At 37.7% G+C, this 17,522-nt stretch overlaps 1 protein-coding gene across 4 annotated transcripts in view; it reads right to left on the reverse strand.

Annotated features, from left to right (window-relative positions):
* Positions 1–1,576, reverse strand: part of DGKB (diacylglycerol kinase beta) — a 1,179,919-nt gene extending 1,178,343 nt beyond the window's left edge. For 3 of the 4 annotated variants that reach the window (XM_053714113.1, XM_053714111.1, XM_053714110.1), the window contains exon 1: positions 1,498–1,567. In XM_053714113.1, coding sequence (XP_053570088.1) covers positions 1,498–1,567 — 70 coding nt within the window. Of the gene's footprint in view, positions 1–1,497 lie in introns of all 4 variants that reach the window. The other variant, XM_053714112.1, reaches the window with a different exon arrangement.
* Between the last annotated feature and the right edge of the window lie 15,946 nt (positions 1,577–17,522).

A 17,522-nucleotide genomic window follows, 5' to 3' on the forward strand; every position in this document is an offset into this window, starting at 1 on the left:
GGTGAGCTCCGGCTCAAAGGGCGTAGCCAGATACTATTGAAATGATTAGAAAATGAAGGATTGGCTTATGATTGATATAGGCTTTCACTGTATGCAAGAGGGGACAGTCTCACTTGGTAAGAGAGAGATACACAAATTTTGGGCCAATACTTTCTCTGACTCCTGGCTGGAACACTCTCTGCGGACATGAGAGATACTCTGTGACCTGTTCCCTTGCAAAATAAGTTTTGGAAGCTGAAATTCTCAATTTTGTTATCTGGTAATGTATGTACGTTTAATTTATTTTATATATTAAATAGGCCTTAGCAAAGAAATTCTTTATAGCAGAGTATAGCTGCAGCTGTGAATTAAAAGGTATCTTATTCTTATATTTAATATGAATTAGACCAGGGTAGTAAGTGTGCTAGTGGTAAATATTATTATTAAGAAAGATGTATGTATTTTAATGTCATAAGTTATTTGTAGTTATTGTCATATATTTTAGAATGTGTTTTACTGTGGCTAAATAAGAAGTTATCTCATGCTAGATGAATTAGTATTTGTTGAATCGGTAGTATTGTGTAACAATCTTTGGGTTTAACTGAAGTATATTAGAGTATATTGGGTTAAAAATAGTAAGTTATATTTCCCTGGAAATTCCATTAGATTGTGGGAGTTAGATTTCATTGTGAGATTTTAACATAGGTGAATACAAACATTGTTAAATAAGCTATATAGATTGAATTGATTGAATTCTGGCTATTTATACATTATTCTAGTATAATTCCTGTGTGGTATTTAATAAGCGATTTTTTTGAGTTGATGTTAATTTATAGAAATATTGTGTCCATAATACTGAGGTATCTTTAATACATTTTGAGTTATGGTTAATTTATAGAAGTGTTTCGTCCATTCATGGGATAATAGACATACATATTTGTTCCTAATTAATACACTATTTTCTGCATAAATATAATCAATGTGTTTATAGAGGTTAACTGGTCAGAAATCAGGAATTAATTTTATTTGAGATAAAATATTAATGTTCATAATAATTTTATTGTCATAATTTCTAGATATCTCAATAATATTTTGGAATACACTACAGAGATTATATAACGTTTCACTAGAGTGTATTGACAAACTCTATCATATCAGAATTGATATTGCTGATGATAATTTTATGATTGATTACTAATATTCATAATTCCATTAATCAAAAATATTGTTACGTAAAAATCTATAACACACTGGAGGTTACTACTGAGATAGAATTAAATAATATTGTAACCTAGGATATATAACACGTTATGCTCCAGGTTATTGGCGTGTACGCCAGTATGCCTACTTTTAATCCTGCAGGGATTAAAAACTTATTAAAATGAAAATAATATGTTTAAAAATTAAAATGCTATAATGAAACAGAGCAGTTCATTTTACACTAGATTGTCCCTTTAAGCACTCAAATATTTGACATCAAGTGTGAAGATTAAAATATTCAAAGTAAATTATACTTACACTCTGCATACTTTTGAAGTTGAGAAAATTCTGCAGGGCTGAGATTGACCCACTTTTCTTGATTAGTCATTATGGTCATAGATATTTCAGTTACAGAGAAGACAAATGTGACACTTTGAAAGCGTAATAATTAAAATAATTTCCTAAAATTCCCAAGAGTCTTTAGTCCACAATGAAGGGATAATTAATAGTGATGGAGTCCTCTGTGAAGTCCTTGCACATATAAATTGCTGTAAAAGAAAATACAATAAAATATTTAGCAAAGACTTTTAGAACATATAATCCTGTCATTTATTGAAAATTGCATTTAATTTTTTTAATGAATTCAAGAACTAAAATATTTTAAAATATGTTCTGATGTTTTAAATGAGAAAATTTAAATAAACATGTAACATTGCAAAATAGCTGCACATATGTATTTTCATTGGTCAGATTTTTATAACGGTTTCCCAAAGTGTCATTTATGAAGTATGGAGAATAGTGGGTTTCCATATACTGTATTCTGTGGCATGCACACTTCAACACTGCATATCCTATACTATAAAAGTCCAAGTGTGTTTGTCCGAAGCTGTCATGCGCAGTAGAGACAGCACGAGGAGGGAGAGAGAGAGCGCAAAAGAGAGGGGGGAGAGAGAGAGCTCAAAAGAGAGGGAGAGAGAGCTCAAAAGAGAGGTAAAGAGTGAGAGCTCAAAAGAGAGGGGGAGAGAGAGAGCTCAAAAGAGAGAGGGAGAGAGAGAGAGCTCAAAAGAAAGGGGGAAAGAAAGTGCAAAAGAGAGGGGGAGAGAGAGAACGCAAAAGAGGGGGGAGAGAGAGCGCAAAAGAGAGGGGGGAGAGAGAGAGCGCAAAAGAGAGGTGGGAGAGAGAGAGCTCAAAAGAGAGGGGGAGAGAAAGCGCAAAAGAGAGGGGGAGAGAGAGAGAGCAAAAGAGAGGGGGAGGGAGAGAGCGCAAGGGGTGGGACCGCTGTACCCTGCAAAAAATGGCCCGTCTGAACGGGCTTTAGGACTAGTTATTTATAAGCAACTGGATATTAAGGAGAGAGGTTTGTACAGATCTCAATATTTACAAAGTTGGGATATGAGCAATATGCAATTGATAACATTAAAAGTTCATTAAACTGAAAATTTAATTTAATAGAGTCCTAGATTATAAGTGGACCTTAAAAACGTTAGCGCAATTGTGCGCTAACATTCCTCTAGCACAATAAAAAGCTCTTCCATTTTTGCACTGATATTACAAGTAGAGAATTATTATTTATAGCTCAAGCAATAGTATAGGGCTTGCTGTCTTCTGCTAGGCTGGGTGCGCTAGATCACTTACATAATAGACTGATATTGGATTGTGCCGTAAATTTCATGTTGTATATCACTCAATCTCTAAACCAATAGTGCGCTACGCCAATGATGTAAAAGTAGTGGAGTTCTTCATGAAATGTTATTCTAGACTATTAACAATAATGGTTTACTAAAGGGGGGGTAGTTATCAAGCCGTCAACCTCAAATACGCTGGAATTCCGCAGCATATTTGTGGCGAGGCTGATTCGCCTTAGTTATCAAAGGCTAGAGACTGGCAAAAGTAGAATTTTGTGACGTAAACTTCGATCCGCCGGACTCAGTCCGACACAGATCGATTCTTACGTCACTCCAGATGTTCCGCACACGAGTGCGGCACAATCTGACTACTTTTGCTAGTTATCAAAAAACTAGCAGGTACGCTCGGCACTTTTCCGGCCCAGCGTACCTGGTTTTCAATCCGTCACCCTGGAGGCGGCGGATCAAATAGGAATCAATGGGAGTCTGACCATAGCGAAAGTACAAGTTCGCTGCTGCCAGACATCCCATTGATTCCTATGGGAGCTGGCTGCACCTAACACCCTAACATGTACCTCGAGTCTAAACACCACTAATCTGTCCCCCTTACACCGCCGCAACTAAATAAATGTATTAACCCCTAAACCGCCGCTCCCGGAGCCCACCACAAGCTACTCTATACATATTAACCCCTAAACCGCCGCTCCCGGAGCCCACCGCAACTATAATAAGTGTATTAACCCCTAAACCGCCGATCCCGGAGCCCACCGCAAGCTACTCTATACCTATTAACCCCTAAACCGTCGCTCCCTGACCCTGCCGCAACCTATATTAAATTTATTAACCCCTATCCTGCCCCCCCTACACCGTCGCCACCTATAATAAATTTATTAACCCCTATCCTGCCCCCCACTACACCGCGGCCACTGTAATAAAATTATTAACCCCTAAACCTAAGTCTAACACTAACCCTAACACCCCCCTAACTTAAATATTAATTAAATAAATCTAAATAATATTTCTATTATTAACTAAGTTAATCCTATTTAAAACTAAATACACAACCTATAAAATAAACCCTAATATAGCTACAATGTAATTAATAATTACATTGTAGCTATCTTAGGATTTATATTTATTTTACAGGTAACTTTGTATTTATTTTAGCTAGTTAGAATAGTTATTAAATAGTTATTAACTATTTAATAACTACCTAGCTAAAAGAAATACAAAATTACCTGTAAAATAAATCCTAACCTAAGTTACAATTAAACCTAACACTACACTATCATTAAATAAATTAAATAAACTACCTACAAATAACTACAATTAAATACAATTACATAAACTAACTAAAGTACAAAAAAAAAAAAGTTACAAACATTTAAAAAAATATTACAACAATTTTAAGCTACTTGCACCTAATCTAAGCCCCCTAATAAAATAACAAACCCCCCCAAAATAAAAAAATGCCCTACCCTATTCTACATTAAAAAAGTTCAAAGCTCTTTTACCTTACCAGCCCTTAAAAGGGCCTTTTGTGGGGGCATGCCCCAAAGAGTTCAGCTCTTTTGCCTGTAAAAGAAAAATACAACCCCCCCAACATTAAAACCCACCACCCACATACCCCTAATCTAACCCAAACCCCCCTTAAAATAACCTAACACTAATCCCCTGAAGATCATCCTACCTTTAGTCGTCTTCACTCAGCCGAGCCACCGATGGAACTGAAGAGGACATCCGGACCGGCAGAAGTGATCATCCAAGGGGGCTGAAGAAATCTTCCATCCGATGAAGTGATCCTCCAAGCGGCGCTGAAGAAATCTTCCATCCGGGCGATGTCATCTTCCAAGACGCGCTGAAGAAGTCTTCTATCCGGACGAGGTCATCTTCGAAGTCGGGTCTTGAATCTTCATCCCGCCGACGCGGAACATCCTTCTTTCCCGACGGACTACCGATGAATGAAGGCTCCTTTAAGGGACGTCATCCAAGATGGCATCCCTTCAATTCCGATTGGCTGATAGGATTCTATCAGCCAATCGGAATTAAGGTAGGAAAAATCTGATTGGCTGATGGAATCAGCCAATCAGATTCAAGTTCAATCCGATTGGCTGATCCAATCAGACAATCAGATTGAGCTCGCATTCTATTGGCTGATCGGAACAGCCAATAGAATGCAAACTCAATCTGATTGGCTGATTGGATCAGCCAATCGGATTGAACTTGAATCTGATTGGCTGATTCCATCAGCCAATCAGATTTTTCCTACCTTAATTCCAATTGGCTGATAGAATCCTATCAGCCAATCGGAATTGAAGGGACGCCATCTTGGATGACGTCCCTTAAAGGAGCCTTCATTCGTCGGTAGTCCGTCGGGAAAGAAGGATGTTCCGCGTCGGCGGGATGAAGATTCAAGACCCGGCTTCGAAGATGACCTCGCCCGGATAGAAGACTTCTTCAGCGCCTCTTGGAAGATGACCTCGCCCGGATGGAAGATTTCTTCAGCGCCGCTTGGAGGATCACTTCATCGGATGGAAGATTTCTTCAGCGCCGCTTGGAGGATCACTTCATCGGATGGAAGATTTCTTCAGCGCCGCTTGGAGGATCACTTCATCGGATGGAAGATTTCTTCAGCGCCCCTTGGATGATCACTTCTGCCGGTTCTGATGTCCTCTTCAGTTCCATCGGTGGCTCGGCTGAGTGAAGACGACTAATGGTAGGATGATCTTCAGGGGATTAGTGTTAGGTTATTTTAAGGGGGTTTGGGTTAGATTAGGGGTATGTGGGTGGTGGGTTTTAATGTTGGGGGGGGTTGTATTTTTCTTTTACAGGCAAAAGAGCAGTTTTCTTTGGGGCATGCCCCCACAAAAGGCCCTTTTAAGGGCTGGTAAGGTAAAAGAGCGTTGAACTTTTTTAATGTAGAATAGGGTAGGGCATTTTTTTATTTTGGGGGGGTTTGTTATTTTATTAGGGTGCTTAGATTAGGTGTAAGTAGCTTAAAATTGTTGTAATATTTTTTTAAATGTTTGTAACTTATTTTTTTTATTTTTTGTAACAGCTTTTTTTATTTTTTGTACTTTAGTTAGTTTATGTAATTGTATTTAATTGTAGTTATTTGTAGGTAGTTTATTTAATGAATTTAATGATAGTGTAGTGTTAGGTTTAATTGTAACTTAGGTTAGGATTTATTTTACAGGTAATTTTGTATTTCTTTTAGCTAGGTAGTTATTAAATAGTTAATAACTATTTAATAACTATTCTAACTAGCTAAAATAAATACAAAGTTACCTGTAAAATAAATATAAATCCTAAGATAGCTACAATGTAATTATTAATTACATTGTAGCTATCTTAGGATTTATTTTACAGGTAAGTATTTAGTTTTAAATAGGAATAATTTATTAAAGTATAGTGTAGTGTTAGGTGTAATTGTAACTTAGGTTAGTTTTTATTTTACAGGTAAATTTCTATTTATTTTAGCTAGGTAAGCTATTAAATAGTTAATAACTATTTAATAGCTATTGTACCTAGTTAAAATAAATTGAAAGGTGCCTGTAAAATAAAAATAAATCCTAAGATAGCTACAATATAATTATTATTTATATTGTAGCTATATTATGGTTTATTTTATAGGTAAGTATTTAGTTTTAAATAGGATTAACTTAGTTAATAATAGAAATATTATTTAGATTTATTTAATTAATATTTAAGTTAGGGGGGTGTTAGGGTTAGTGTTAGACTTAGGTTTAGGGGTTAATAATTTTATTACAGTGGCGGCGGTGTAGTGGGGGGCAGGATAGGGGTTAATAAATTTATTATAGGTGGCGACGGTGTAGGGGGGGCAGGATAGGGGTTAATAAATTTAATATAGGTTGCGGCGGGTTCAGGGAGCGGCGGTTTAGGGGTTAAACTATTTATTTAGTTGCGGCGATGTGCGGGATCAGCAGGATAGGGGTTAATAACTTTATTATAGAGGGCGACGGTATAGGGGGGGCAGGATAGGGGTTACTAGGTATAATGTAGGTGTCAGCGGTGTCCGGGAGCGGCGGTTTAGGGGTTAATACATTTATAAGACTTGCGGCGGGGTCTAGGAGCGGCGGTTTAGGGGTTAATACATTTATAAGACTTGCGGCAGGGTCTAGGAGCGGCGCTTTAGGGGTTAGTAACTTTATTTAGTTGCGGGGTGCTCCGGGGGCGCCGGTATAGGGGGTGGAACAGTGTAGTTTAGTGTGGGTGCTTAGTGACAGGCTAGCAAGAAAGCTGTAAAAAAGCTGAAGAGCAGCGAGATTGGATGAGTGATAACTTTCACAGTCCGCTGCTCATCGCCCTGCGGCTTTTTGACAGCTTTATTTGATAACTTAGGCGTATTTTTTCAGGTCCGCGGCGGCGATGTGAGGCAAGCTTAGGCGGGCGTATTGGGCCGGCGAATTCAGGAAAGTTGACACGTTGGTAACTACCCCCCAAGGTCTTAATAAGTGCTACATTTTATGGCAATATTTTCAAGTGCAACATTTAGTTTACCACTTGTAATACGAGAGCAGTGAACACACTAATAGGGCTCTCTGCACTAACCAATAAATGTTTTAGTCATATTAAGGTGCTTTGGTTAAAATGTTTAACCATCCACTTGTAATACCAAATTGTTCTTAGCGCAACACTGCAACACACTAACTGTCTTTCTAATATTTCATCCTGGATGTCCTCTCACTACCTTAAAGGGCTACTAAACCCAAAATCTTTCTTTCATGATTCAGATATTGATTACACATTTAAACAACATTACAATTTACTTCTATTATTTATTTTGCTTCATTTTTTAGATATCCTCAATTGAAGTAAAAGCAATGCACATGGGTAAGCCAATCACACGGGGCTTCTATGTGCAGCAACCAATCAGCAGCTACTGAGCATATCTAGATATGCTTTTCAGCAAAGAATATCAAGAGAATAAAACAAATTAGATAATAGAAGTAAATAAGAAAGATGTTTACAATTGCATTCTCTTTCTAAATCATGAAAGAAAAAAATGTGGGTTTCATGTCCCTTTAAGCTAAATCTCTCCAAAACTGAGCTTCTTATTTCAAGCACTCCTTAAAGGGACAGCCAAGTCCAAAAAAAACTCTCATGATTCAGATAGGGCATGTAAATTTAAATAACTTTCCAATTTACCTTTATCACCAATTTTCCTTTGTTCACTTGGTATTCTTTGTTGAAAGCTAAACCTAGGAGGTTCATATGCTAATTTCTTAGACCTTGAAGACTGCCTCTAATCTGAATGCATTTTGACCACTAGATGGCATTAGTTCATGTGTTTCATATAGATAACATTGAGCTCATGCACATAAAGTGACCTAGGGGTAAGCACTGATTGGCTAAAATGCAAGTGTGTCAAAAGAACTGAGATAAGGGGGTAGTTTGCAGAAGCTTAGATACAAGGTAATAACAGAGGTAAACGTGTATTATTATAACTGTGTTGATTATGCAAAACTGGGGAATGGGTAATAAAGGGATTATCTTTCTTTTTAAACAACGAGATTTCTGGTGTTGACTGTCCCTTTAAAGACTCTATTGTTCAGAGATGCATACAATATACCCCAACAATAAATACACTGTAACATTTTCTTATCTTAGTTCCTCTCCTCCTATTGCAATCCCCTATTGCATTCCCCTTGAACCCCCTTAGAATGTAAGTCCATGTACATGCCCAGCCGCTTTGTGGATCACCTTCATGAGACCAACATATTTAAATATTCATGGTAAAATAACTTTGCATTGCATAATCATTATTTACCTTTCCTATAGTTTAAATCTAAAAATTGTAGTTTTTCCACTCCCCTAGATAAGCTGTAGTGTGTTCAATGGAATTCAGTGCCCTGATCCACCCTAATGCTGCACAGTGATTTGTTGATATATACAACAGCTCATTAATATGTGTTTCTAATTGGCCACAGCAGAGAATGCCAGGCAAACACCATTAAAGAGACTTTTCAGTAAGTTTACTCCTAAACTGTCATATAATGTTGAATGTGCTAACAAAATAAAACTATTAAATGCTTTATTTATTTGTTATGCATCTCTTTTGTAATACAATGATCAATTTCTAAAGCAGATCTAAAAAATATCTTTAATGTCCCTTTAAAGGGACATTTTACTCAAACATTTTCTCCCCTTTAATCTGTTCCCAATGATCCACTTTACCTGCTGGAGTGTATTCAATTGCTTACAAGTATTTCCATTTGAAATAGTTGATTTAGCCCACCTATGCTGTGTTACCGCATTTTCTAGGATTGATTGCCCATTGAAAAAGGTGTCAGACAAACACCAAAATGTATGGGACATGGAGTTTTAAACTTTTGCAATAAAGCTGACTTTTTAATCTTCGTAAAAAGCAGTGAGTGCTGCATTTATTCTGACTCTGCTTTGAGATATATATATATATATATATATATATATATATATATATATATAGAGAGAGAGAGAGAGAGAGAGAGAGAGAGAGAGTTAATGTAAATATGTATCTATACCTATATAGCTAAATGACTAGATATATAGGTATATACAGATATATAGACATATGCATTTACAATACAAATAACATTTTCCTGTATGTGAAGAACATTAGAATGTTAAATATTTGCAGTAAATACACAATAAACACATAAAATATTATTATGGAATTATTATTTAGACACATATTTATTTATTATAGACCTTTGCAGTCAAATAAATGGCCATATATCATATTTTCTTTAATATTTATATTAATAATTTTTATCCGATAGTGTTTCTATGAGTGTAACCGTATATGTTAATGTACTTATGTTGTGTTTGGTACAATTTTTTTATTATCCGTAACCTTTAACGCAATGTTTTCAGTCATTTACTTTTAACTTGTAATACGGGTGCAAATTAATGTGTCCGTGATATTCTTATATTGTGTGTGCTAACATTATTGCACTACTTTTAATCTAGCCCTGAATGTTTGTATCTTTAACAAATTAGGATCATACTTAGGGATGGGTGAATGTGTTTATATCCAAATTTGAATGTTAGAACGAATGTTATTGTAGAAATTCACATTCGAATTCAAATATTACATTTATAAAACAATTGTAGACTAGAAACACTATTTTGAATGTCACATTCAAATCGAATATCACATTTGAATCGAATGTCACATTCAAATTAGAATATTACATTTATAAAAAACAGTATTAGACTAGAAATACTATTTCGAATTCGAATGTCACATTCGAATCGAATATCACATTTGAATCGAATATCACATTTAAAACACAGTATTAGACTAGAAATACTATTTCAAATTCGAATGTGACATGCGAATTCGAATGTAACATTCAAATTCGAATATTACATTTATTAAACACAGTTGTAGACTAGAAATACTATTTCAAATTTGAATGTCACATTCAAATTCGAATGTCACATTCAAATTTGAATATTACATTTCGAAATTGAATGAATACATAGCTAAACATTCTATAATTCAAACAAATATTTTCGAATTTTATTGAAAAATTCGAAAAACGAAAATTTGAAAATAGAATGTTAGAATGTTATATAAACATTCAAAATTCGATTCGAACGAACGAATGTATCAAAATTGGTTTTAAATTTTGAATTTTTAGAAACATTCGCCCATCCCTAATCATACTTTGCACATTTTTGTTTGCCTTTTAAAATTTGCAGTGCAATCTTTATTGCTTCCATGTGGAATATATCTTGCAGTTTCAGAAAGTGGGTTGGACAGAGACACTTCGTGGCTGGACAGAGTCACTCCTTAGCTGATCAGGGATGTATCTTGTTCTGTAACAGGGCATTTCCTGGGAGTTTCTGAAGTTTTCTTATAGCCTGCAAAACATTCTCTAAGCCTTTTATACCTCACTGATTTATCTTCTCAGTTGTAGGCAGGTGAAGTTTGTTCAGAATTCACAATACACCTATGTAACCGAAAAAAATGAGTACTAACTAAGAAGCAAATGCAGGTTAAACTGAAGTAAAAACATCGCAATTAAATGTGTATTTGCTTGAAAATGGGAATTTAGTGCCAGGTGCTCCCCTGTTAATCTAACTCTTCCCTGTGCGATTCTCTGCCTACGCTACTTTCTATGGCCTAGATTTAGAGTTCGGCGGTAGCCGTCAAAACCAGCGTTAGAGGCTCCTAACGCTGGTTTTGGCCGCCCGCTGGTATTTGGAGTCAGTGATTAAAGGGTCTAACGCTCACTTTACAGCCGCGACTTTTCCATACCGCAGATCCCCCTACGCCATTTGCGTAGCCTATCTTTTCAATGGGATCTTTCTAACGCTGGTATTTAGAGTCGTTTCTGCAGTGAGCGTTAGAGCTCTAACGACAAGATTCCAGCCGCCTGAAAAAAGCAGGAGTTAAGAGCTTTCTGGCTAACGCCGGTTTCTAAAGCTCTTAACTACTGTACCCTAAACTACACTAACACCCATAAACTACCTATGTACCCCTAAACCGAGGTCCCCCCACATCGCCGCCACTCGATTAAAATTTTTAACCCCTAATCTGCCGACCGCCACCTACGTTATACTTATGTACCCCTAATCTGCTGCCCCTAACCCCGCCGACCCCTATATTATATTTATTAACCCCTAACTTGCCCCACACAACGTCGCCGCAAGCTACTTAAAATAATTAACCCCTAATCTTCCGACCGCAAATCGCCGCCACCTACGTTATCCCTATGTACCCCTAATCTTCTGCCCCTAACATCGCCGACCCCTATGTTATATTTATTAACCCCTAATCTGCCCCCCACAACGTCGCCGACACCTACCTACACTTATTAACCCCTAATCTGCCGAGCGGACCTGAGCGCTACTATAATAAAGTTATTAACCCCTAATCCGCCTCACTAACCCTATCATAAATAGTATTAACCCCTAATCTGCCCTCCCTAACATCGCCGACACCTACCTTCAATTATTAACCCCTAATCTGCCGACCGGAGCTCACCGCTACTATAATAAATGTATTAACCCCTAAAGCTAAGTCTAACCCTAACACTAACACCCCCCTAAGTTAAATATAATTTTTATCTAACGAAATAAATTAACTCTTATTAAATAAATGATTCCTATTTAAAGCTAAATACTTACCTGTAAAATAAATCCTAATATAGCTACAATATAAATTACATTTATATTATAGCTATTTTAGGATTAATATTTATTTTACAGGTAACTTTGTATTTATTTTAACCAGGTACAATAGCTATTAAATAGTTAAGAACTATTTAATAGTTACCTAGTTAAAATAATTACAAATTTACCTGTAAAATAAATCCTAACCTAAGATATAATTAAACCTAACACTACCCTATCAATAAAATAATTAAATAAACTACCTACAATTACCTACAATTAACCTAACACTACACTATCAATAAATTAATTAAACACAATTGCTACAAATAAATACAATTAAATAAACTATCTAAAGTACAAAAAATAAAAAAGAACTAAGTTACAGAAAATAAAAAAATATTTACAAACATAAGAAAAATATTACAACAATTTTAAACTAATTACACCTACTCTAAGCCCCCTAATAAAATAACAAAGACCCCCAAAATAAAAAATTCCCTACCCTATTCTAAATTTAAAAAGTTACAAGCTCTTTTACCTTACCAGCCCTGAACAGGGCCCTTTGCGGGGCATGCCCCAAGAAGTTCAGCTCTTTTGCCTGTAAAAGAAAACATACAATACCCCCCCCCCAACATTACAACCCACCACCCACATACCCCTAATCTAACCCAAACCCCCCTTAAATAAACCTAACACTAAGCCCCTGATGATCTTCCTACCTTGTCTTCACCATGCCAGGTTCACCGATCCGTCCTGGCTCCAAGATCTTCATCCAACCCAAGCGGGGGCTAGACATCCACTGAAGAAGTCCAGAAGAGGGTCCAAAGTCTTCCTCCTATCCGGCAAGAAGAGGACATCCGGACCGGCAAACATCTTCTCCAAGCGGCATCTTCTATGTTCTTCCATCCGATGACGACCGGCTCCATCTTGAAGACCTCCAGCGCGGATCCATCCTCTTCTTCCGACGACTAGACGACGAATGACGGTTCCTTTAAGGGACGTCATCCAAGATGGCGTCCCTCGAATTCCGATTGGCTGATAGGATTCTATCAGCCAATCGGAATTAAGGTAGGAATTTTCTGATTGGCTGATGGAATCAGCCAATCAGAATCAAGTTCAATCCGATTGGCTGATCCAATCAGCCAATCAGATTGAGCTCGCATTCTATTGGCTGTTCCGATCAGCCAATAGAATGCGAGCTCAATCTGATTGGCTGATCCAATCAGCCAATCGGATTGAACTTGATTCTGATTGGCTGATTCCATCAGCCAATCAGAAAATTCCTACCTTAATTCCGATTGGCTGATAGAATCCTATCAGCCAATCGGAATTCGAGGGACGCCATCTTGGATGACGTCCCTTAAAGGAACCGTCATTCGTCGTCTAGTCGTCGGAAGAAGAGGATGGATCCGCGCTGGAGGTCTTCAAGATGGAGCCGGTCGTCATCGGATGGAAGAACATAGAAGATGCCGCTTGGAGAAGATGTTTGCCGGTCCGGATGTCCTCTTCTTGCCGGATAGGAGGAAGACTTTGGACCCTCTTCTGGACTTCTTCAGTGGATGTCTAGCCCCCGCTTGGGTTGGATGAAGATCTTGGAGCCAGGACGGATCGGTGAACCTGGCATGGTGAAGACAAGGTAGGAAGATCATCAGGGGCTTAGTGTTAGGTTTATTTAAGGGGGGTTTGGGTTAGATTAGGGGTATGTGGGTGGTGGGTTGTAATGTTGGGGGGGGGGGTATTGTATGTTTTCTTTTACAGGCAAAAGAGCTGAACTTCTTGGGGCATGCCCCGCAAAGGGCCCTGTTCAGGGCTGGTAAGGTAAAAGAGCTTGTAACTTTTTAAATTTAGAATAGGGTAGGGAATTTTTTATTTTGGGGGTCTTTGTTATTTTATTAGGGGGCTTAGAGTAGGTGTAATTAGTTTAAAATTGTTGTAATATTTTTCTTATGTTTGTAAATATTTTTTTATTTTATGTAACTTAGTTCTTTTTTATTTTTTGTACTTTAGATAGTTTATTTAATTGTATTTATTTGTAGCAATTGTGTTTAATTAATTTATTGATAGTGTAGTGTTAGGTTAATTGTAGGTAATTGTAGGTAGTTTATTTAATTATTTTATTGATAGGGTAGTGTTAGGTTTAATTATATCTTAGGTTAGGATTTATTTTACAGGTAAATTTGTAATTATTTTAACTAGGTAACTATTAAATAGTTCTTAACTATTTAATAGCTATTGTACCTGGTTAAAATAAATACAAAGTTACCTGTAAAATAAATATTAATCCTAAAATAGCTATAATATAAATGTAATTTATATTGTAGCTATATTAGGATTTATTTTACAGGTAAGTATTTAGCTTTAAATAGGAATCATTTATTTAATAAGAGTTAATTTATTTCGTTAGATAAAAATTATATTTAACTTAGGGGGGTGTTAGTGTTAGGGTTAGACTTAGCTTTAGGGGTTAATACATTTATTAGAATAGCGGTGAGCTCCGGTCGGCAGATTAGGGGTTAATAATTGAAGGTAGCTGTCGGCGATGTTAGGGAGGGCAGATTAGGGGTTAATACTATTTATGATAGGGTTAGTGAGGCGGATTAGGGGTTAATAACTTTATTATAGTAGCGCTCAGGTCCGCTCGGCAGATTAGGGGTTAATAAGTGTAGGTAGGTGTCGGCGACGTTGTGGGGGGCAGATTAGGGGTTAATAAATATAACATAGGGGTCGGCGATGTTAGGGCAGCAGATTAGGGGTACATAGGGATAACGTAGGTGGCGGCGGTTTACGGAGCGGCAGATTAGGGGTTAAAAGTGTAATGCAGGGGTCAGCGATAGCGGGGGCGGCAGATTAGGGGTTAATAAGTGTAAGGCTAGGGGTGTTTAGACTCGGGGTACATGTTAGAGTGTTAGGTGCAGACGTAGGAAGTGTTTCCCCATAGGAAACAATGGGGCTGCGTTAGGAGCTGAACGCTGCTTTTTTGCAGGTGTTAGGTTTTTTTTCAGCTCAAACAGCCCCATTGTTTCCTATGGGAGAATCGTGCACGAGCACGTTTTTGAGGCCGGCCGCGTCCGTAAGCAACTCTGGTATCGAGAGTTGTATTTGCGTTAAAAATGCTCTACGCTCCTTTTTTGGAGCCTAACGCAGCATTTGTTTGAACTCTCGATACCAGAGTTAAATTTATGGTGCGGCCAGAAAAAAACCCGCGGAGCGTTAACAGCCCTTTTACCGCCAAACTCCAAATCTAGCCGTATGGGAGCCAGCTCTCATATCGTTTGCATAATGAATACATTTCAAGCTGAAGAGTGTTTGAGGGCACTAGTAATCTAAGACTCTTGGTATGTGATAGATAACAAGAATACTCTATATTCCCTTTATTATTTGAACTATTTACAATGAACTGGCCCTACAAGTCTGTACTAGACAAATGTGTTTAATGTAACATTATGATCTCTGAGGCTCAAATCTGGTATTCCAACTCAGAATTTCAGTTACTACAAATAAAAACTATTGAAACAGCAAAAAATATTAATATTCTATTTCACTAAATAAGTCCCTGCAACTCTACAGCAGACATTTACTTGATAACTGAAATAGAGAAAGTTGAAAAATAGTTATCTATCTTTATTCTATGTGTATTGCAATTAAATCCATTACAAAAATATTTGTAAAGGGCTTGATTTATCAAGCAGCAGATGTTGCTTTGGAGCCCTTGTGGAGGGATTGCCTAAATTAAAAAGCTGCAGTTATCCAACCTCAGACAGACCCTGCTGCCTTGTGACTGGTTGCACAAGAGCAGGGGACATGCAATGTTAAATGTGGTCAGTTGACTGCTTACCATGATCACGGGTGGACAGATTCTCTAGTTGGGAACCTGTTCCATCTGTGATTTGATAATAAGGGGACAAAGCTTCATTGGATAATGGCAATGCAGGCATATTAAACCTATAAAGAGAAAAGTTATAATGACATGCATGCAGAAAATAATCTTTCTACTCTAAGGCAGGTCATGCCTTCACACTCCTGATAATGTCAGAATCCCATAAGGTACGGTCAGGATCACATAAGCTCTGTTCATGCTAAAATGCAAACTGCACAACAGGGATGCCGCTGGGACTTCCATCGCTGTTTCTTGCCTGGGATAGAACCAGGGACTCCAGGTTTAGAGTCCAGCTTGCTCTGTTTGTGTCAGTAGAGGATGTTTAATTGCAGGGAACTGTGCAAGAATATTATCATCAGCAAGTGTGTCTCCCAGCTCCACCATCTCTGGATGCAAACTAATTAGGAAAGTGCTCTCTGACTATATATTAAGCAGCATATTCCTTTACTCCTTGCTCTGGCATTGTAGTCTTTCTTGTGTTTTTGTTCCTGGTTCATGTCTTTTGCTAAATTTCCTGCTTGTGACCTTGCAATCGTTTGGATGCTTGCTGTCTGCCTTTGCATTTTGGACTTTGCTGACCTTGTCTCTGCATTTGAGACAGTTAGTACTTTTGCTTAGACTTTCCCTGTTGCAGTTTCCCAGTGCAAGTACCTTATTGTCTGCTGTGCCTATGTTTTTGTCCTGTCTCCAGCAATGCATTTGTCTGCTGCTGCTTGCAGCCTGTATTCAGCACCCTGGTGCTCCTTGCTTGGCCCAGAAATGGGCACTCCCTTTTGCTTGGCCCAGAAGCTGGTGATACAGTCCTTGGCCCTGAATTAGGCACTTCAGAACTTGGTGCTTGCCTGTCTCAATTTGCACCTGAACACCAGTTATACTGGTTTGTACAGTTTGCTCCAGTGAACATTTGCCTGCACTTGTTTCCTGTTTCCCAGGAATTCTTAAAACACCCCACAATGTTTGTCATTACCACCTCTTGTGGAAGTTTATTCCTATAGAGAAATGTTTCCGCAAATTAGCCCTGAATCTACTACCCTTCAGCTTGAGATCAAGGGGCTGATTTATCAATGTCTGGCGGACATTATCCACAGCGTTAGAAGAGGCGTATGAGTTAAGGAGCAGCGGTCTTAAGACCGCTGCTTCTTAACTCCTATTTCCGGCGATCCTGAAGGCTCGTGCGGAAACAGCTGCATTGGGACCGATTCGGGCCATGATAAATTGGCCCTCAAGACTGCTTGAAAAATACTCACAGCCTCAGCTTTACTAAGCCCCTTAATATAGTTGAAAGTTATTACTTTCTATCACTAACAGACATTTACACTGACAAAAATTTGATTTGGAAGAATTGTTCATCAAGAAAAAAAGATAGTATGCTTACCTGATAATTTAATTTATTTCATGGTGGTGAGAGTCCATGATCCATTACTCATGGGAATTACTCTTCTCTACCAACAGGGAGGAGGCAAATATTTCCAAACCCCAAGAGCTATATAAAACCCCTCCCACCTCACAATTACCTCAGTCTAACATATAGCCAAGCAAGTGAGGTAAGGGTGGGGTCTTGTGGACTCTCACCACCATTAGTCTATCCCATTAAAGGGATAGACTAGTCAAATTAAACTTTCATGTTTCAGGTAGAGCAACTTTTTAATGTACTCCTACTATCAATTGTTCTTCATTCTCTTTGTATCTTTATTTGAAAAAGCAAGAATGTA

The sequence above is a fragment of the Bombina bombina genome, chromosome 5 (genome assembly GCF_027579735.1).
Source record: "Bombina bombina isolate aBomBom1 chromosome 5, aBomBom1.pri, whole genome shotgun sequence".
NCBI classification, from domain to species: Eukaryota; Metazoa; Chordata; class Amphibia; order Anura; family Bombinatoridae; genus Bombina; species Bombina bombina.